The 21,719-nt window shown below is 38.0% G+C and overlaps 2 protein-coding genes across 4 annotated transcripts in view; one reads left to right on the forward strand and one right to left on the reverse strand.

Moving 5' to 3' along the window:
• atp6v0a1a (ATPase H+ transporting V0 subunit a1a) overlaps window positions 1–7,731 on the reverse strand; it is a 38,451-nt gene extending 30,720 nt beyond the window's left edge. For all 3 annotated transcript variants that reach the window (XM_061981975.2, XM_061981974.2, XM_061981973.2), the window contains exons 1-3: window positions 7,591–7,731; window positions 4,616–4,764; window positions 4,280–4,358 (exon numbers count right to left, since the gene is read on the reverse strand). In XM_061981975.2, coding sequence (XP_061837959.1) covers window positions 4,280–4,358; window positions 4,616–4,732 — 196 coding nt within the window. In that variant the 5' untranslated portion in view covers window positions 4,733–4,764; window positions 7,591–7,731. The remainder of the gene's footprint in view (window positions 1–4,279; window positions 4,359–4,615; window positions 4,765–7,590) is intronic.
• Window positions 7,732–11,376: 3,645 nt separating this feature from the next.
• The window catches only part of cavin1a (caveolae associated protein 1a), a 55,654-nt gene continuing 45,311 nt past the window's right edge, over window positions 11,377–21,719 (forward strand). The window contains exon 1 of the mRNA XM_061981984.2: window positions 11,377–11,510. The gene's annotated coding sequence lies outside the window, so the exon portion shown is untranslated. The remainder of the gene's footprint in view (window positions 11,511–21,719) is intronic.

Consider the following 21,719-nt stretch of genomic DNA (forward strand, 5'->3'; position numbering starts at 1 on the left):
CACACTCCATGTAACCTGTATGGCTGTTGATCAAGTATGCCTTGCATTTACTTATGTGTGTGTAAAAGCCGCATTTATTACGTGACTGGGCCGGCACGCTGTTTGTATGGAGGACAAGCGGACGTGACGACAGGTTGTAGAGGACGTTGAAGGCAGTGCCTTTAAGGCACGCCCCAATAAAATGGAAAATCGGGAGAAATTCGGGAGAACAGTTGCCCCGGGAGATTTCCGGGAGGGGCACTTCCGGGAAAATCGGGAGTGTTGGCAAGTATGAGTATTAGCGGTGAATGCGGTGTTACAGCGGCATTGCCGCTGTATAATACCGGCGGGCCAGCTCTAATGTTAATTTGATATTGCCTCAAGGGCCAAATTAAATTACACACCAGAGTTTGACACCCATGGCTTAAAGAGAAGGAACAAATAAAATACCGTTTTTGGAGTTTTGAGTACTGGCAGATATTCAGCTGATACTTTTATTATTTTGTAGTGTGCAATGTTAGAAAATGATTGACCAAGTGAAATTACTAAAACAGAAAACAATGGCAGGTATAAAAACACTAACCTCTTTATTATTAACAGTCAGTAATAGACGTATATTGTCTTTAAGTCAAAGTGAAGTCATATATGTTTTTTTTTGCCGACACCAACTAGTCACCATAAATAGTTAGTTACTCTAATGATGCAGTTAGTTGAATGATGCAGACACGTTTGTTACTGAATACTTTCTAATACATTTCTGCCTTGCAGACTTTGTATCTGTAAGTAGTATGCAACTATAGTTAGTTGATAATTATTTGTTGGTTTAGACTGCAATATTTATATTTACATTTATTACATATTTCTAGCTTTTGTGCTATTGTGTGCATAGCTGTTGTGTAGCTGCCAGCTCTTAGAAGCCTATAGCCTACCATGTTTACCTTTTGTAAATGACTTGACTAAAATATGTGATAAGACGAACCTTGTGTGCTTACTGGAGGACATTTAGATGTTAATTGGCTGTTCAGCTTTGCACTAATAAACCCACAGCAGGACTGCTTGTATCAGAGCTCTTATATCAGAGATGTTTTTTTATTTGTTTTTATTTTTTTATCAGAGATCTTAAATGCAAGCCCATATATTGTTTTTTGCTGACATCGAACCGATATTTGATATCAATATCCGACTGGGACAACCCTAGAAAAATAATGTTGCTGGTTATATAATTATAACCTATGTAATTTGATATTAACATACATAATGTACAATGTACATAGTATGATAATGTATTACTAATATATATATTATTTATATACCGTATTTTTCGGAGTATTAGTCGCTCCGGAGTATAAGTCGCACCGGCCAAAAATGCATAATAAAGAAGGGAAAAAAAACATATATAGGTCGCACTGGAGTATAAGTCAGTATAAGACATTTGAAAGGCAATTTAAAATAAATAAAAAATAGTGAACAACAGGCTGAATAAGTGTACGTTATATGAGGCATAAATAACCAACTGAGAACGTGCCTGGTATGTTAACGTAACATATTATGGTAAGAGTCATTCAAATAACTATAACATATAGAACATGCTATACGTTTACCAAACAATCTGTCACTCCTAATTGCTAAATCCCATGAAATCTTATGAGTCTTGTCTCTTACGTCAGTGGTTCTCAAATGGGGGTATGCGTACCCCTGGGGGTACTTGAAGGTATGCCAAGTGGTACGTGAGATCTTTTTTAAATATTCTAAAAATAGCAAAAATTCAAAAATCCTTTATAAAATATATTTATTGAATAATACTTCAACAAAATACGAATGTAAGTTCATAAACTGAACATCAAATCAAGTAGGCTATTCCATTCATTATGCAACAATGCAATATTCAGTGTTGACAGACAGATTTTTTGTGGACATGTTCCATAAATATTGATGTTAAAGATTTTTTTTTTTGTGAAGAAATGTTTAGAATTAAGTTCATGAATCCAGATGGATCTCTATTACAATCCCCAAAGAGGGCACTTTAAGTTGATGATTACTTCTATGTGTAGAAATCTTTATTTATAATTGAATCACTTGTTTATTTTTCAACAAGTTTTTAGTTATTTTTATATCTTTTTTTCCAAATAGTTCAAGAAAGACCACTACAAATGAGCAATATTTTTGCACTGTTATACAATTTAATAAATCAGAAACTGATGACATAGTGCTGTATTTTAATTCTTTATCTATTGTTTTCAACCAAAAATGCTTTGCTCTGATTAGGGGGTACTTGAATTAAAAAACAATCACAGGGGGTACATCACTAAAAAAGGTTGAGAACTACAGTCTTACGTGAATGAGCTACATAATATTATTTGATATTTTACGGTAATGTGTTAATAATTTCACACGCAAGTCGCTCCTGAGTATAAGTCGCACCCCCGGCCAAACTATGAAAAAAACTGCGACTTATAGTCCGAAAAATACGGTAATCATTATTAATATTGTGTAGTTACACGTTTGTTTTTACTAATATTTTTTTTGTTATATTAGGACCTTATTTACTCTAAAAAAAACAGTTTCATAATCGTAAACCTTTTCATATAATTTTCTTTACTTAAAATAACATCTTGGTTACTGTAAAAATATGCAATTTTTTTCTACCAATATTTCATATTCAGTGTGTAAAATTGTGTTTTTTTTTCTCCTGTATTAATATGAGAGTATATTTTCATAAAATAATTTATTTTCGTAAAATTAGTCCTGTATTAATGAAATGTTAGTCTAGTACAGGGGTCGGCAACCTTTACCAGTTAAAGAGCCATTTTGACCAGTTTCGCAAATTATAGAAAACAATGGGAGCCGCAAAAAATTTTTTAAATGTTAAATGAATTAACACTGCATACAAAGTTTTCTTTTTGCTTTGTGCTATGTATAAACCAGGGGTCTCAGACACGCTGCCCATATCTTTATATGGAATCTGAAAGCTGGTGCGGCACGCAGGTTTTGAATGAATGGCGCTTGCCAGCGACATGCGTGCCGTGATGGTAAAGCATGTAGCACCCTCTACAAGCAGCGTGCCTGATCAGTCACATGTTGTATGGCGTTTCCGCTTGCTCACGCAGGCGACAGCAAGGCATACTTAGTCAACAACCACACAGGTTACACTGACGGTGGCGGTATAAAAAAAACTAACACTCTTACTAATAATGCGCCACACTGTGAACCCACACCAAACAAGAATGACAAACACATTTCGGGAGAACATCTGCACAGTAACACAACATAAACACAACAGGACAAATACCCAGAATCCCATGCAGCCCTAACTCTTCCGGGATACATTATACACCCCCGCTACCAAACCCCGCCCACCTCAACCGACGCACAGAGGGGGGGTTGATGTGTGAGGGAGCAGGGTTGGGATGGGGGCGGGGTTTGGTGGTAGCAGGGGTGTATAATGTAGCCCGGAAGAGTCAGGGCTGCATGGGATTCTGGGTGTTTCTTCTGTTGTGTTAAGGTGCAGATGTTCTCCCGAAATGTGTTTGTCATTCTTGTTTGGTTTTGGTTCAAAGTGTGGCGCATTATTAGTAAGAGTGTTGAAGTTGTTTTATATGGTCACCGTCAGTGTAACCTGTGTGGCTGTTGACAAAGTATGCCTTGCTGTCACGTACGTGTTCAAGCAGAAGATGTATATTGTATAACAAGTGTTGGGCTGGCACGCTGTTAATACAGATTGTAGAGAGCGCCAAATGCTGTACCATCATGGCACGCCCTTATTATAGCTGTAAGGGTGAAAATCTGTGATTATTAATCCCGGGAGTTTTCTGCGAGAGGCACTGAAATCCAGAAGTCTCACGGGAAAATTGAGGGGTTCAGCAAGTAAGCTGCTGAGCCGCATCAGAGTGATCAAATAGCCGCATGCGGCTCCGGAGCCGCGGGTTGCCGACCCCTGGTCTAGTAAAAAATATGACTCCCCCATATATATTACAATTGTGTATAATTTTGTGACTTTTTCGTTTTTTTATTAAATTACAACTTTATTCTCATAAAATTGCAATCTAATTCTAGTAAAATTCAGATTTTTATGCCCAGTTAATATTATGACATTATTTTTCTCATATGGTGTATATTTTTGGGGTACTCTTGAGTGTGCCCTTGATACTTCTACTGTGTTTGTATTAATGTTGAAATAATTGTCTTCCTCTTCTAAATATTTTTGAAGATGGTTTAACCATCTGATGTTCAAATAACATGAAAAAAAATTAGACTTCAACTGGAAATAACAATAAATTCTTCACAATTCATGTAGACTCACTCAGTTTGCGATCCATTTCCTCACATCGCCGCACCTCATTGACGAACTTGCGCTGGAAGACGTTAACGTCAGGGTTTAACTGCGAGAGAATCAAGCAAAACGTGTTAAATATGAAGCAAAATATGTTATTTTATGGATGTGCCCCATCATGTGCTCAAACAGTCTTTCTTTCACTAAGTAAGGGACGTGAGGATACGACATAACCGCTGGGGATGCCCTCCACCTCAACTCTCTAGCACAATACTTCTCTCAGGCGTCTTTAGGGGTGGAAGTTCTCACGTGAGGAACAAGGCGCCAGCTGGGAGCACATGATGGAGATGACAATCAGAGACTCACGTCGCGGAACTGCACCATCCCAATCTCTCCCAGTTCGCTGACGCAACAGTAGGCCGCTTCCGACTGCAGGAAGAGCTGAGCCAGCGTCATCTCCTCGCTTCTGAAGAGTTCCCCCATAACGGCGGGTAGTCGCGAGTGCCGCCGGTGTCCTGCAAGAAATCACAAACAATTATTCCACCCCGTTCTTAGTGGCGAAGCTCCCTTGTGTAGCACCGTGGTGTGACGCTCACTAATGATGTAGGCCAATATCAACTATGTGTGCAGTTTGGCACAAGCGTGAGAGGGCTGACATGTGATGGCCAGAGGACAGAAAATCCGGTTGCCTTCACGCTGATCCCATGATCGGTGTAGGAATGCGGTTACGCTGGCATAGACTAATAGCACAGTGCTAATAAAGATTGAACAAAGCAAGTGCTATTATGGGTAGAAGGCCAAGATTAATTTCTGCCCTTTCTGGGATGCCAGGCAATGAAAACAAAGCATTTCTCTGTCCATAGGACAGTGTTTTTCAACCACTGTGCCGTGAGATACAGTCTGGTGTGCCGTGGGAGATTATCTAATTTCACCTATTTGGGTTAAAAATATTTTTTTGCAAACCAGTAATTATAGTCTGCAAATGATGTGTTGTTGTTGAGTGTCGGTGCTGTCTAGAGCTCGGCAGAGTAACCGTGTAATACTCTTCCATATCAGTAGGTGGCAGCCGGTAGCTAATTGCTTTGTAGATGTCGGAAACAGCGGGAGGCAGTGTGCAGGTAAAAAGGTGTCTAATGCTTAAACCAAAAATAAACAAAATATGAGTGCCCCTAAGAAAAGGCATTGAAGCTTAGGGACGGCTATGCAGAACCGGCTACAAAGTAAACAAAACAGAATGCTGGACGACAGCAAAGACTTACTGGGGAGCAAAGACGGCGTCCACAATGTACATCCGAACATGACATGACAATCAACAATGTCCTCACAAAGAAGGATAAAAAACAACTGAAATATTCTTGATTGCCAAAACAAAGTAGATGCGGGAAATATCGCTCAAAAGGAAGACATGAAACTGCTACAGGTAAATACAAAAAAAAAAGAGCGCAAGACAAGAACTAAACCACTACACACAGGAAAACAGCAATACACTCAAAATTAGTCATGGCCTGATATGACAGGTCGTGACAGTTGACCTACTTTGAGACAAGAGCTATAGTGATGTATGGTTGGTTATTGTTTAAAGCAGTGGTTCTTAACCTTGTTGGAGGTACTGAACCCCAGCAGTTTCATATGCGCATTCACCGAAACCTTCTTTAGTAAAAAATACAATTTTTTATTTTTTTTTCAAATTCAAGACAAAGTTATATGTTTTTGGTAACACTTTAGTATGGGGAAAATATTCTAAGTAATAAAGACTTCATTTAGAGTTATTTGGTTAGGGTTAGGGTCAGGGTTATAATAAGGCCATGCCGAATAAGGCATTAATAAGTACTTAATAATGACTAGTTAAGAGCCAATGTTACTAATTTGCATGTTAATAAGCAACTAATTAATGGTGAATATGTTCCCCATACTAAAGTGTTACCATGTTTTTTTACTGGTGCACAAAATGAACCGTGCATGAACATCACCTTGTTCAAAGAACAAAACCAACGCAGTCCATAAACTCACAACAAATTACACACCTGCAAATAAGTCTGACTTCTGCTGTTGCCGTATCCGTAATACGCCAATAGGGAGAAGTTTTTATTTACACGATGAGTCGGGTGTGTTTTGACCTCCGCCGAACCCCTGAGCCCGACTCACCGAACCCCTATGGTTCGATCGAACCCAGGTTAAGAACCACTGGTCTAATGCTTAAACCAAAAATAAACAAAATATGAGTGCCCCTAAGAAAAGGCATTGAAGCTTAGGGAAGGCTTTGCAGAACGAAACTAAAACTGAACCGGCTACAAAGTAAACAAAAGCAGAATGTTGGACGACAGCAAAGACTTACTGTACACAATGTACAACCGAACATGACAATCAACAATGTCACCACAAAGAAGGATAAAAAAAACAACTGAAATATTCTTGATTGCTAAAACAAAGTAGATGCGGGAAATATCGCTCAAAAGGAAGACATGAAACTGCTACAGGAAAATACAAAAAAAAGAGCGCAAGACAAGAACTAAACCACTACACACAGGAAAACATCAATACACTCAAAATTAGTCACGGCCTGATGTGACAGGTCGTGACAGTTGACCTACTTTGAGGACAAGAGCTATAGTGATGCATGCTTGGTTATGGTTTAAAGTCATATCCAACAATTGCGACGACGACTTTTTACTGTCAACTGAGTTTCGTTTTTTAATGATTTCTGTGGTGTGCCTTTTTCAACGCAAAAAAAATGTGCCTTGGCTCAAAAAAAGGTTGAAAAACACTGCCACAGGAGGTGCCATAACCACCTTGTAGGAGGAGGAAAAAAGGACCACCCAGGTCTTATCTGTGGATTACAAGAGGAGCATGTGATCTGAAGCACCATTAAGCCTCACTACTCCTTTGATTTCAGCATGCAACTTCACTATAAAGCCCCTATTCGGTTAGTCCAAATGTTTACTTTAACTGCACGTCCATCGGCGCAGTTGACAGCTTCACCTGTCTAAAACAGGAAGTGGACACATTCTGCACAGCTAATGTGCCAATAATTTGCTATAAAGGGGATTAAATACATACAATGGCGACAGTAGTGATTCCCGGTTAGCTATAGTTGACTTTTTAACACTTTAAGCACACTTGAAGTTGAAAGCGTATTTTTGGGAAGCGTTTTGGCATCTAGAACAAACGATGACGTAATGCGGTTATTAAAACATGCTTGGCTAATTAGCTTTGTTTCGTTAAACTGTGGCTAAAGTCAAGCACCTGTTCATCGATGTGGAACCTTCGTATAATCACTTGCGTTACTTATTTTTTATAACTACAACGTTTTGCTTTTGTTTTCTTTAAAGCGGTGTACTTACCGATGAAATTGGGATGTTATCGTCCGCCTTTCAGTCCTGTTTGTTGTTAAAGACTTTTTAGTGGCGGAGCAGAGAGGAGTGAAGCGTCCATTTGTCAGCGAAAGCGCTCAAGGCGGAAGTAGAATTGTCGGTCACGTGACCACCTCCTTTATATAGTCATTCACATAGACATCTTATAAGTAGACGCAGCATCGAGCGCGAACTGCCTACTGGCGCTGACGAGACGCGGGGCCGCCATCTTGGAGTGGTGATCCGCTCCACTCAGTGCAATTCATTTGGCAGGAGTAATGAACTGTCAGCGCATTTAATTCATTTTACCTCACTGACACCACTGATTTTCACGCGCTTTTTTGTCATATGATCAAGGACACATGTTTTGGCGTGTTTTATTATTCATAGTTTGCTTAACAGTAATAGAATATTCTTATCTTAGTTTTTGGTGCTAAAAAAGAAAGGTTTAAAGCATACTTGCCAACCTTGAGACCTCCGATTTCGGGAGGTGGAGGATGGGGGGGCGTGGTCGGGGTGGGGCGGGGGCGGGGTTGGGGGCGGGGCTAAGGGGGGAAGAGTATATTTACAGCTAGATTTCACCAAGTCAAGTATTTCATACATATATATATATATATATATATATATATATATATATATATATATATATATATATATATATATATAAGAAATACTTGACTTTCAGTGAATTCTAGCTGTATATATATTTATTTTATTATATATATATACAATATATATATATATACATATATAAATAAAAGAAATACTTGAATTTCAGTGTTCATTTATTTACACATATAAACACACATAACACTCATCTACTCATTGTTGAGTTAAGGGTTGAATTGTCCATCCTTGTTCTATTCTCTGTCACTATTTTTCTAACCATGCTGAACACCCTTTCGCAGGTAGCCAGAAAGGTTTCGAGTACCACCAAAAAAACGGAATCTCTGAAGACAGTATAAAAATATGTGTTAAAGGTGTACAAATACTGTTTGTATAATAAGCATGTTATTTTTTTTTTACAAATGAGGGTTAAGAGTTCAGTACTAAAAAAAAGAAAAGAAAAAGAATGTGGCTTAAGTACAGTTTTTTAATTGAGCTGCTGCATTTTTTGGTTGGGTTGTTTATTTATTTTGAGTAACTTCTATACATTTCTAAAAGGGGAATAATGTAATAGAGTTATCTATGTTTGTCTGTTGCCATCTCCTGGTGAATGTTGGCTATAGCGTACTGGGGTTACTTTTTGGTTGGCCAACGATTTACGTGGTGTTGCGCACCTGACGTCACTCAGGTCCGCATGGAGCTGGAGGGGGCGTGATTTCCAGCTCCGCCTGAATTTCGGGAGATTTTCGGGAGAAAATTTGTCCCGGGAGGTTTTCGGGAGAGGCGCTGAATTTCGGGAGTCTCCCGGAAAATCCGGGAGGGTTGGCAAGTATGGTTTAAAGTCATCCAACACCTTCAATCACTGTCCCTGAAAACCTCAAATAAAGCCAGAAATCGTGGGGTTATTTTAGATTCTGATTTACATTTCGACAGTCACATCAAATCAGTAACAAAATCGGCCTACTATCACCTCAAAAATGTAACAAGACTTAAAGGGCTCATGTCAGAAAAACTTGTATATGCCTTTATTACCAGTAGGTTAGACTATTGTAATGGTCTCATTGCAGGCCTTCCCAAAAAACTGTCAGGCAGCTACAGCTTGTTCAGAACGCTGCTGCTAGAGTTCTAACAAAGACCAAAAAATGTGAGCACATTACACCAATTCTTAAATCCTTACATTGGCTCCCTGTACATCAGGGAATTGATTTCAAAATCCTCCTACTCACATATATATCAGGTCTAGGGCCGAAGTATATCACTGATATGCTCCCACTATATAAGCCCTCTAGATTACTAAAATCTTCTGAGACCAATCTGTTAGCGGTTCCCAGAGTAAACTCAAATCAAGGGAGAGCATCATTCAGTCACTATGCAACAAATAGCTGAAATAAACTTCCTGAAGATGTCAGACTTTCCCCAACTCTGACTACTTTTAAAACTAGGCTGAAAACTTTTATGTTCACCTTTTTCATCTTTTAATCTTTTAACTTTTAACATCCGCACTGTTTTTATTTTTATTGTCTGCATTTTAATTTTGCTTTTATTTTCTTTCATTTCACTTTGTTGTCTGTGAAGCACTTTGAGTCTGCCTTGTGTATGAAAAGTGCTATACAAATAAAGTTGCCTTGCCTTGCCTTATATTTTATAAGTGACCAGACGTCCGAGATCAAAAGTGGGAATATAATCCCGGAGAAGGGGGAAAAAAACGGTCAGCTATTTTTAAATTGAAGAAACAATATGATTAGGTTATATATACATGCGTATATCCTACATAAACAATGTATTAATACATTCGATATCTATATATCTTAGGGACTTATAGCAACAGAAAGTTTATTCTGTCTTGACACTTTGTATTGATATTTTGTATTACATTATTCCCTTAAATGATAATGTTTACAGTGATTGTTTTATATGTATTTTTATGTATGTCACTTTGGATAAAAGTCCCACACATTTCACAAAAGTGGGCTACACAAAATTGGGTTGGAAAAGCTAGACTAAATTTAGACTTGTATAATACTGTATAGCCACTGTACATCTGATTGTCTAGTTAGCTAACCCCCCCCGCCCCCCCAGTTTAGGCTGCTCGCGGCTCCTCGTCACCACTTCAAGATGGCGGCCGAATTTCTCGCGTCACAGCAGCCAATGATGCATCTACTTATAAGATGTCTGTGGTCATTCACGCCCATCCAAATGAGGTAAAAAAAAACAAAAAAAACAACAACAACAACAACTGTCAGTAAAGATTAGAAAACTAATTTGACCAGATTGGCACATAAATATTACTTATATATTTTTTTTTTAAGTTGAGTTGTGAACGCTCAAGATTCGTGTCGTAAACAGTTGACACAAATACTAACGATTATGCAAATTGACACAAATACCAATGATTATGCTTCTCCCATCTCCTTTTCGGACATGTGGAATTTTGCATCTCAGGGCAACACACATAGACAACATTCACACTCACAGACAAGCGGTATAAAATGGATGGATAGATGGATGGAATTTAGCGAATACGTCTTTGTCTTATTTTGAATGCTCATACCGGAAACGCACAATGCCAAGCGCGTCCTCGGTCACGTGACCACCTCTTTTAAATAGGCATTCATTATATAGTCATTCGCACCCATCCAACTGAGGTAAAAAAATTAAAAAAAAAATGTCAGTAAAGATTAGAAAACTAATTTACCAGCTTGGCACATAAGTATTACTTATGTGATTTTTTTATTTTATATTTTTTATTTATCAAGATTCGTGTCGTAAACAGTTGGCACAAATACCAATGATTATGCAAGTTGACACAATTATCAATGGTTATGCTTCTTCCATTTCCTTTTCGGACATGTGGAATTTTGCAAGTGTGCCATCGTAATTTAACTGCATTCGGGCGGAAGGCGGGGTACACCCTGGACAAGTCGCCATCTAATCGCAGGGCAAACACATGTAGACAACATTCACACTCACAGACAAGCGGTAGAAAATTGATGGATGGAATTGAGCTAATATGCCTTTCTCTTATTTTGAATGTTCATACCGGAAACGCACAATGCTATGCACCTACTCTCAAGCATGTTACACAAACCGACCGCGTGGAGGCAGTAATGACTTTCGGTAAATATTGCATTAGCTTGATGTTTTGGCTAAGCTAACCGTTTATATTTATTCTAGGAAAATTCCACAAAATAGGCATGGAAGGCTGTCAATTTGTCTTTATGTGGGCATCGTTTTTGTTCACTTTTAAAAGCCATTTCCCGACGTAAGTGAGTTGACCCTCTACTACTAAACGATCTGAACTAAAGGTGAGTGTCTCAAGAAAAATAACTGGACTGAAACAAAAAGTCACGTTTTTTTTTAAATGTGCTTTAAAGAAATATAAATATAAATAGTGTGTATATATTTTTGATAATGACTGTTAACTATTTCAGGAGTGTCAAACTCACACTTCTGGCTGCCGTTAGTATATGTTCACTGTATGAATATCCATCCATCCATTTTCTACCGCTTGTCCCTTTCAAGCCTCATGATATTATTAAACAATTGCAAAGGCATTTAGATTTTTTTTTTTTACATTCACTGTAAAAAAAAAAATCTGTAGATTTGTAGTAAAACACTGGCAGCTGACTTGTATTGTAAAATATACAGTGTTTTTACAATATATTGTTGTAAATGAAAAAAAACACGAAAAAACATTTTTTTCCTGTAAAATTCTGGTGACTGAATTTTGAGTTTGAGTTTGAGTTTATTTCGAACATGTATGCATACAACATGATTAGGGCTGCAGCTAACGATTATTTTTCTATCGATTAATCTATAGATTATTTTTTTCGATTAATCGGTTAATCTATAGATTATTTTTTCGATTAATCTATAGATTATTTTTCCTTTTACCGATTATTTTTTTTATTTAAAATGAAGAGGAAAAAATAAATGTAGGCCAGTTTTTTCAAAAGGCATGGCTTTTATTTACAAAAAAAAAAGTATGGCCACTCAGTCAACATTGACAACAACATGACAAAATATTCTGTAACAATGTAAACATTTAAAACTTTTAACGTTTAACAAAATTAAAAGTAGCTTATTTGCGTTTTAATGTGCAAATATAAAAGTAAACATCCAGTGCAAATCTTAATATTCTGGAATAGTATAAGCATTTAAAAAGTAAAAGTATTGCTTATTTTGCTTTAAAATGTGCAAAAATAAAGATAAACATCCAATACAAAAAAGTGCAAAACGGAAATATTCTGTAACAAGTGTAAACATTTCAACAAAAGTAAAAGTATTGCTTATTTGCTAAAATGTGCAAAAATAAAGCTAAACATCCAATACAAAAAAGTGTACAGTGTAAACATTTCAACAAAAGTAAAAGTATTGCTTATTTTGCTTAATAACACAACAATGATAGTATGATTAAAGTGAAAGTTAATTGTTGGTTTGTACATAGTATATGTAACTGTTAATGTTGTAAAAGGTATTTGCACAACTAATTAACGTTAGCGTTTGTGACACGTCTTGTGCCGTGGGGTTCTTTCAGGACCGACAGACTGAACGCCAGACGGCTTTGCCAGGTTTACAATCTTTTAATTTTACACAAAGTCTTTTCTCTTCCAACTCTTTTCTCTTTCTTTCCTCGCTTTTCAGCTCCTCTTGCTCGCTCGCTCGTCGTCCCCTGTCTCTTGCGGCGTCGCTCCCGGCGCGCCCCGCCTCGCCGCTCGCTCGCCGCCGCCGCCTCCTCACAGCGTTAAAGAGGAGCGCGTCTTTGTAAACACTGAACAGGCACGCCAAACGCGCCTCTCAGAGCAAACGGTGCTTTAGTTTATGAATTTACAACGCAGATGCAAATGACACATTCATGTTTTTGTGTAATAATGACAACGTATACGCACGCGGACGATTGACTTGTTGATGGTGATGGCAAGAACGCTGTCGGGGGTTTTCTTTTCAAATGTTCGTTCATAGCCGTTGTGCTGCTATATGATAGGCCATTTCCGCTCGACACAGTGTGCATACAACAACATTATTAGGCCGTTTATTGAAATACTCCGACACTTTTGACGACTTTTGCCGTGCTTTTTCCCCCTCGCTCGCATCGTCTGCTTTGCGCTCCGCCATGACAGTAGTGTGACGTAAATATGCGACGCGCCGACGCACAAAAACGGCATCGACGTATTTACGTAACCGATGACGTCGACTACGTCGACGCGTCGTTTCAGCCTTAAACATGATACATCAGAATTTCCATCCATCCATCCATCTTCTTGTGCTTATCCGAGGTCGGGTCGCGGGGGCAGCAGCCTAAGCAGGGAAGCCCAGACTTCCTTCTCCCCAGCCACTTCGTCCAGCACTTCCCGAGGGATCCCGAGGCGTTCCCAGGCCAGCCGGGAGACATAGTCTTCCCAACGTGTCCTGGGTCTTCCCCGTGGCCTCTTACCGGTGGACGTGCCCTAAACACCTCCCTAGGGAACCCCCTCATCTGGCTCCTCTCCATGTGGAGGCGTAGCGGCTTTACTTTGAGCTCCTCCCGGATGACAGAGCTTCTCACCCTATCTCTAAGGGAGAGCCCCGCCACCCGACGGAGGAAACTCATTTCGGCCGCTTGTACCCGTGATCTTGTCCTTTCTGTCATAACCCAAAGCTCATGACCATAGGTGAGGATGGGAACGTAGATCGACCGGTAAATTGAGAGCTTTGCCTTCCGGCTCAGCTCCTTCTTCACCACAACGGAATGATACAGCGTCCGTATTACTGAAGACGCCGCACCGATCCGCCTGTCGATCTCACGATCCACTCTTCCCTCACTCGTGAACAAGACTCCAAGGTACTTGAACTCCTCCACTTGGGGCAGGGTCTCCTCCCCAACCCGGAGATGGCACTCCACCCTCTTCTGGGCGAGAACCATGGACTCGGACTTGGAGGTGCTGATTCTCATCCCAGTCGCTTCACACTTGGCTGCGAACCGATCCAGTGAGAGCTGAAGATCCTAGCCAGATGAATCCATCAGGACCACATCATCTGCAAAAAGCAGAGACCTAATTCTGCAGCCACCAAACCGGATCCCCTCAACGCCCTGACTGCGCCTAGAAATTCTGTCCATAAAAGTTATGAACAGAATCGGTGACAAAGGGCAGTCCAACCCTCACTGGAAACGTGTCCGACTTACTGCCGGCAATGCGGACCAAGCTCTGACGCTGATCGTACAGGGAGCGGACCGCCACAATCAGACAGTCCGATACCCCATACTCTCTGAGCACTCTCCAAAGGACTTCCCGAGGGACACGGTCGAATGCCTTCTCCAAGTCCACAAAGCACATGTAGACTGGTTGGGCAAACTCCCATGCACCCTCAAGGACCCTGCCGAGAGTATAGAGCTGGTCCACAGTTCCACGACCAGGACGAAAACCGCACTGTTCCTCTAATCAACATGTTCGAAAAGGAGTAGGAAGAAGCAGAGCTTGTTTAATCCTACCCCTTTTCCTTTACGTAGCAGTTGCTAAAACTCTTGTTCACTTCCTGTTCTCAATTTATTCACAATATACTCCATAAGTAATAACAATAAAACTAAATAAATAATAATTGGTAAAGTTAGTTATATTTCATATGGTGAGTTGAGTAAGATTATCTTGAAAATGAATGGATGGATGAAATAAATTCAGAATGTTTGCCATGGTACTTCTTACATTTTTTTCCATTTTGTTAGGTACAATTTTGGCCACTGAGCTGTCAGTTTTTTTGCCATAAAAGCCACGGGTGTTTTTTTCACAGTGTGTAACTGTAAATGGAAGGAAAAAAAAACGGTACCACTGTTTTTTTACGGTACAGTTTTGGCAACTGAGCTGCTGTTTATTTACAAAAAAATCTACAGTTGTGGATATAGCACTGTATTCCTGGAAATGGAAAAAACTGTACCACTGTTTTTTTTCGGTGCAAGTTTCGTAATTGAGCTGCCGGTGTTTTTTTTTTTTTTTTTACAATCAAATCTACAGTTGTGGTTTTTACAGTGTATTACTGTAAATCAGGGATGTCAAACAGGTTCAATCCGGCCCACGAGATTAGTTTGCTAAGTGTAAAAATGTATCTGCATTTTTTAATTACAGAAACTGCTGTTCTAAATGTGTCCACTGGATGTTGCAATAGCAATTCTGTTAGGCAAGCAAATACTTTATACCTGGGTGAGCAAGTATACCAAGCAAGACGTGCACGATAAAGCTGTGACTCCTCCCCCTTGACCCAATGTAAAACAAACAGGAGTAAAATAAACAATTGGTAACCCCACTTAAAATGCCTCATAAGACACTGCACATTAATAATAATAATAATAATAATAACTGGGATTTATATAGCGCTTTTCTAAGTACCCAAAGTCGCTTTACATGTAGATATAGTTCTGTGAAAATTATTGTCTTAAGTGCACATTTAAAGGAAGTGAACATTGGTAATGACAAATGAGGTAATTAATACATAGAAGTGTTTTTATTTAAGCTTTATTTTGTGTTTTGTTCAAGCCTCGATGGGCTGTGACTTAAAGTTTGATAGCTTTGTAGCTCCACTGAAATCAAGTCTAAGTGCATTGTGTTCTTCATTGTGTTTTTGAAACAGCACCAATTTTCTTCCTCAGAATTTTTTAACTAACTTGAAGTGTTTTGTCAAGAGGATTATTTGCGATATGTAAATTTTCGGAATGTGCTAGTTATATTTTGGGCCGAAGTAAAACAGAAAACAATGCGAAGTTGTCGTAGCTGTATTTTTAAGTTATTATGCCATGATTTTACCCGTCCGACCCACATAGGAATAGATTTTCCTCCATGCGGCCCCTGAGCTAAAATGAGTTTGTACCACTGTTTTTTTACGGTAAAACTTTGGCGATTGAGCTGCCAGTTATTTATTATGTCGGTATGAAGTCCTTCATACCGACAGCCATCAGACTGTATAATGCATATGTTCCTTTTGACTGTACATGTACTATAAATGTATAATGTATTTATATTATTCACATGTGAATAATGCTGTATAATATACTGTATTTATGTTATTCACATGTGAATAATGCTGTATAATAGACTGTATTTATATTATTCACATGTGAATAATGCTGTATAATAGACTGTATTTATATTAGTCACATGTGAATAATGCTGTATAATAGACTATTTATATTATTCACATGTGAATAATGCTGTATAATAGACTGTATTTATATTATTCACATGTGAATAATGCTGTATAAAAGACTTTATTTATATTATTCACATGTGAATAATGCTGTATAATAGACTGTATTTATGTTATTCACATGTGAATAATGCTGTATAATAGACTGTATTTATAGTATTCACATGTGAATAATGCTGTATAATAGACTGTATTTATGTTATTCACATGTGAATAATGCTGTATAATAGACTGTATTTATATTATTCACATGTGAATAATGCTGTATAATAGACTGTATTTATATTATTCACATGTACAAAATACCTAAGTGTTTATTGTCTATTGTGAGCGAACTGTGGTGCTGAATTTCCCCCAGGGATCAATAAAGTACTTTCTATTCTATTCTATTCTATTTACTGTAAAAATCTATAGTCATTTTTACAATCATAAGACAAGCAGATGTTGAAGTATTCATTTTTATTTTAGCTAAAAAAAAATGTTTATGTATGATAACAAAATTTTGTTGCATTATTCGATACTATTACAGTTTAAAAGATATGCAATTTTTTTTCTATGCCAAAATGGAAAGAACGGATACTCGTACTGGTACTTTATTGACGCGTCTTATTGTTAGGGTTTTGCGGGCCATGTTAAAGGATGTGGTGAGCGCATTTGACACCATTTTTCTCGAACAGTGATTCGTAAACTATGGTACTAGTGGTCGCGGGTTCCATCTAACCAAATAATTGCTTAAAAGGGAACTGCAATTTTTGGGGAATTTTGCCTATCATTCACAATCCTTAATGAGAGACAAGAGCACATGTCTTCTTTTTTAGGATTCTAAAGAATATAAAAAACACTTGCAACGTGCGGCTAATGGGAGTCACTGTTGTAGCCTTCAAAGCCCTCTAAAAACTCTTCAAAACCCTCCATCAAAGTTCTATAAAACACACCGCAAGTCTGTATAATGTTGTAACTGACACATTCATAACAATTAGTAATATATCTACGTTCAATATTTGTCGTATTTTGGTAATTTTGAGCAATAACCGAACTTCTTTCATCAGCGCAATTATTTTTGTTACCATAGCAGCGCACTTCTGGCAACAAACGTGAGTGGGTTGTAATCATGGCAGACTTGGTAACAGACAACAAGGACGACTATTTTTGGGCAACCGAGAATTCACAACCTAATCTTTTTGAAGCTGAATATACGGAAGATGAACTGCTGGTTACAGAAGCGAGCACGAACAGAGGGTGAAACGTTGGAGTAGAGACTTTGACGCTGCAAATGTGGAACTTGGAGCCAAGCTATGCCAAAATAAATGCATACCTGCCAACTACTCCGGTTTTCCCGTAATTAGTACGGTTTTCATCAACCTATTCCGGGTTACGGTTGCAGTGATAAAAAATACGGTTTTTCATTAATTAAAAAAAATAAAAAAAATTTAAGTTTTATTCATGAAATCGCGTAACAACAATGACAATCGACACTGCTTCCCGTAACTTCCTATCGAGCCATTCCGAATGCCATGCGCAAGGCTATTTATAGCACCGCTGCCAAGCACGAGGCACCAGTTGCCATTGTTTCCAAACGAGTGAACGATCATGGAATCAGCCGGAGAAAAATCGCAAACGAGTCTTAAACCGAAAAGAAAACTGCAGTCATTCCGTGAAGAATATTCAAAAGCCTATCCGGGGCATAATTATCCGTTCCAAAAAGGGTGAAAACTACGCGAATTGCACCTTGTGCAGACAAGATTTTTCGATCGGACACGAAGGAATTAGCGTTGTAAAAGACCACGTTGGGACAAAAAAACACAAGTCTAATGCCGTTGCTAGCGATACAAGTGGAAAACTTTCAACGTTTTTCGTCGCCCAAACAGATGTGATAAATGTCAAAGTTTTATTTACGGAGGCAATAATTGAGCATGGACTTCCAATCGCACTGGCTGATCACATGGGACAGTTATTTCGGAAAATGTTTCCCGACTCGAAAATTTCTGTTGAAAAGTTAAAATGATTACATTAGAGATGTGATGTGCCACTTTTCAAGTGTCTGATGGCTTAAATTAATTTTCATTAATTTTTCATATTTTGAATTCTTTTGAAAGGCTTACAAAAAAACTGCATTTGAATTGTAATTCCATGCTATTGACAGGACTTTTAATTTTAATGAAGTTAGCTTACCATGTTTACAGCATGATAATTGTGATAGAAATGTGAATTTTAGGCACAGAATATTTTTTACAATTGAACAAGGCAGTAGATTATACAAGCTTGGACAGAAAGTTAATAATGACACCAATTTTTTTTTTAATGGAATTGTTTAGTACTGTTTTACCATTTGTTTACTGTAAAAAGTGTTTATACTGTTTATACTTTCAATTAACAAATTGAAGTCTTGTGAAAGGTTGACAGGATAACTGGCATTAACTGTCAAAATAATTTCAAACTATTGAAGTTAGCTTACAGAATAAACATGTCAATCAACCCATATGATTTTTGCTGTAATATTTTTGTTTTGAAAAGTCACTGTGACTGATAGAAAAGTGATGGTTTTAGCAACATTTTAACCTGTCTGAATGCTAATAATCATTTTGCGTCGGGGGGCGAACCTGAACCCCCCCACCAGGACTTTGTCCTGGACCTACCGGGGCCTGCGGCCCATGGACCCTGGCTACTAGGTTTTTTTCTGATTTCAAAAGTTGGCAGGTATGTAAATGGATTGCTTACCAAATCAACTAGAAACGGCCCCGGCCAGCTGAATGATTGGAAGGTACCAAAAAGCTCCTTGTAGTTGCATGCAAATGGTCAAAAAACTAACTTTTCAAAATTGAATCTTTAAAACAAACATTTTTTTAATTATTTAATTAATTTAAAAAAATACTTTTGACATTTGAAAGCTCATGGAGCCCTTTTTTGCTGTATGTCAACTCTCTTGACCTATGCCCAGACGCAGATGAGGAATAATCTCCCTTTTATTTATTAGTATTATTTTATTCTATTTTTTATTTTATTATATATTATTATTATTATTAATTTTTATTTTATTTTATTATTATATATATATATTTTTTTTTATTTTATATATATATATCTGTCTGTCTCTGGCCGCGTATGTGTGTGTGTGTGTGTGTGTGTGTGTGTGAGAGAATGTGTCTGTCTTTGTCGTCTTACTTGTTACACAATTGCGCCATTTGTCCCTCGTTAGTGGGACCTGAGTGGGGTGGGAGGGTGGGTGAGTGGTTTGGGTTTTAAGGGAAAGGGTGTGAATCATTTACTGCCTTTAAAATTGTACTGTTTTGACTTGTACTTTTTTCTGTCTGTTTGAAAATGCCAATAAAAAAAGTTGGAAAAAAAAAAAAAAAAAAAAACTTTTGAAAATAATGACTCCATTTAGAATCAGAATGAATAAGAACCGCAATTCGGATGTGAATTGATTTTTTTTGTGCACCCCCTGATTATTATTGTTATTACTAATATAAATATAGCGGTCCATGTACCTTTCGTTCATTCTATTTCCAATTCTGAAACGCAAATCAAAAAAACTAAGATAGGGCCGTTTTTCGTTTTTTTTTATATATGGCAGATTTTAAAACAAACAAAAAAAGGTTGATTTTCATTCAAATATTGCCATAAAATTGGTTTTTGTGCTGTTTTCTTTTTATGGATTTTTATTTTTTTTTTAAATGTATGGCAATTTTTTAAAAGGAAAATCAACCCTTTTGTGTGTGTGCCATATAAAATAGAAAAACAGCCCTAACTTTGTTTTTTGATTTGCGTTTCAAAATTGGAAATAGAATAAACGGCGTGGCACGGTTGGGAGAGTGGCTGTGCCAGAAACCTGAAGGTTACTGGTTCAATCCCCACCTTCTCCCAACCTAGTCACGTCCGTTGTGTCCTTGAGCAAGACACTTCACCTTTGCTCCTGATGAGTCGTGGTAAGCCCCTTGCATGGCAGCTCCCGCCATCAGTGTGTGAATGGGTGAATGTGGAAATAGTGTCAAAGCGCTTTGAGTACCTTGAAGGTAGAAACGCGCTATACAAGTATAACCCATTTACCATTTACCATTTAAGGTACACAGACTAATGCTCCTTCTAGTTGCATGTAAATGGTTATAAAACGTCCATCCATCCATCCATTTTCTACCACTTGTCCCATTCGGGGTAGCGGGGATGCTGGAGCCTACCTCAGCTGCATTCGGGCGGAAGGCGGGGTACACCCTGGACAAGTCGCCACCTCACAACAGGGCCAACACAGATAGACAGTTGTAGTGTTGCCAATCAACCTATCCCCAGGTGCATGGTTTTGGAGGTGGGAGGAAGCCGGAGTATCCGGATGGAACCCACGCAGTCACGGGGAGAACATGCAAACTCCACACAGAAAGATCCCGAGCGCAGGATCGAACCCAGGACCTTCGTATTGAACGGCAGACGCACTAAGCCCTCCTCCACCGTGCTGCCCGGTCTGAAAATTATGAATCCATTTAGAATCAGAATGAATAAGAATCGCAATTCGGATGTGAATCTTTTGTGCACCCCCGGTTATTATTGTTATTACTAATATAAATTAGCCTATGTTTAAATCATACTTGCCAACCCTCCCGAATTTTCCGGGAGACTCCCGAAATTCAGCGCCTCACCCGAAAACCTGCCGGACAAATATTCTCCCGAAAAACTCCCGATTTTCAGCCGGAGCTGAAGGCCACGCCCCCTCCAGCTCCATGCGGACCTGAGTGACGACAGCCTTTTTTCACGAGGACAACAGGGTGACAAGAACTAAATCATCCAGACTAGAGATAAATTGTATTATTATGTTTATCTTACTTAAAAATAAATATATTTATTAATAAAAAAATTAAAAAAACGAAATACATTTTGACTATATTTTGCTAAAAACATCAAAATTAATTGTATTTTTATTTGTATTTTTTCTGACTCCTTATTACATCCAGCCATAGAATTATACCGGTACATTAAAATAAACATATTTGAAATAATTAATTTTAAATTATCATAATAATTCATTTAAAATGACCATATTTAATTATTAAAATAATTGCTTGTTTATCAACAACTTTACCATTTTATTCATTACAATTTGAAGCTCTCAGAAGCCAAGTTATGTTATATTCATGTTATATTTATGCAAGTTTGAAGTATCAATTATCTAAACACAGATTTGTTTGCATATTTTCAGGATGTAGATATATATATATATATATATATATATATATATATATATATATATATATATACATATATATATATATATATATGTATGAAATACTTGGTGAATTCTAGCTGTCAATATACTCCTCCCCTCTTAACCACGCCCCCAACCACGCTCCCCCCCC

Source organism: Nerophis lumbriciformis, linkage group LG24, assembly GCF_033978685.3.
Source record: "Nerophis lumbriciformis linkage group LG24, RoL_Nlum_v2.1, whole genome shotgun sequence".
Classification (NCBI taxonomy): Eukaryota; Metazoa; Chordata; class Actinopteri; order Syngnathiformes; family Syngnathidae; genus Nerophis; species Nerophis lumbriciformis.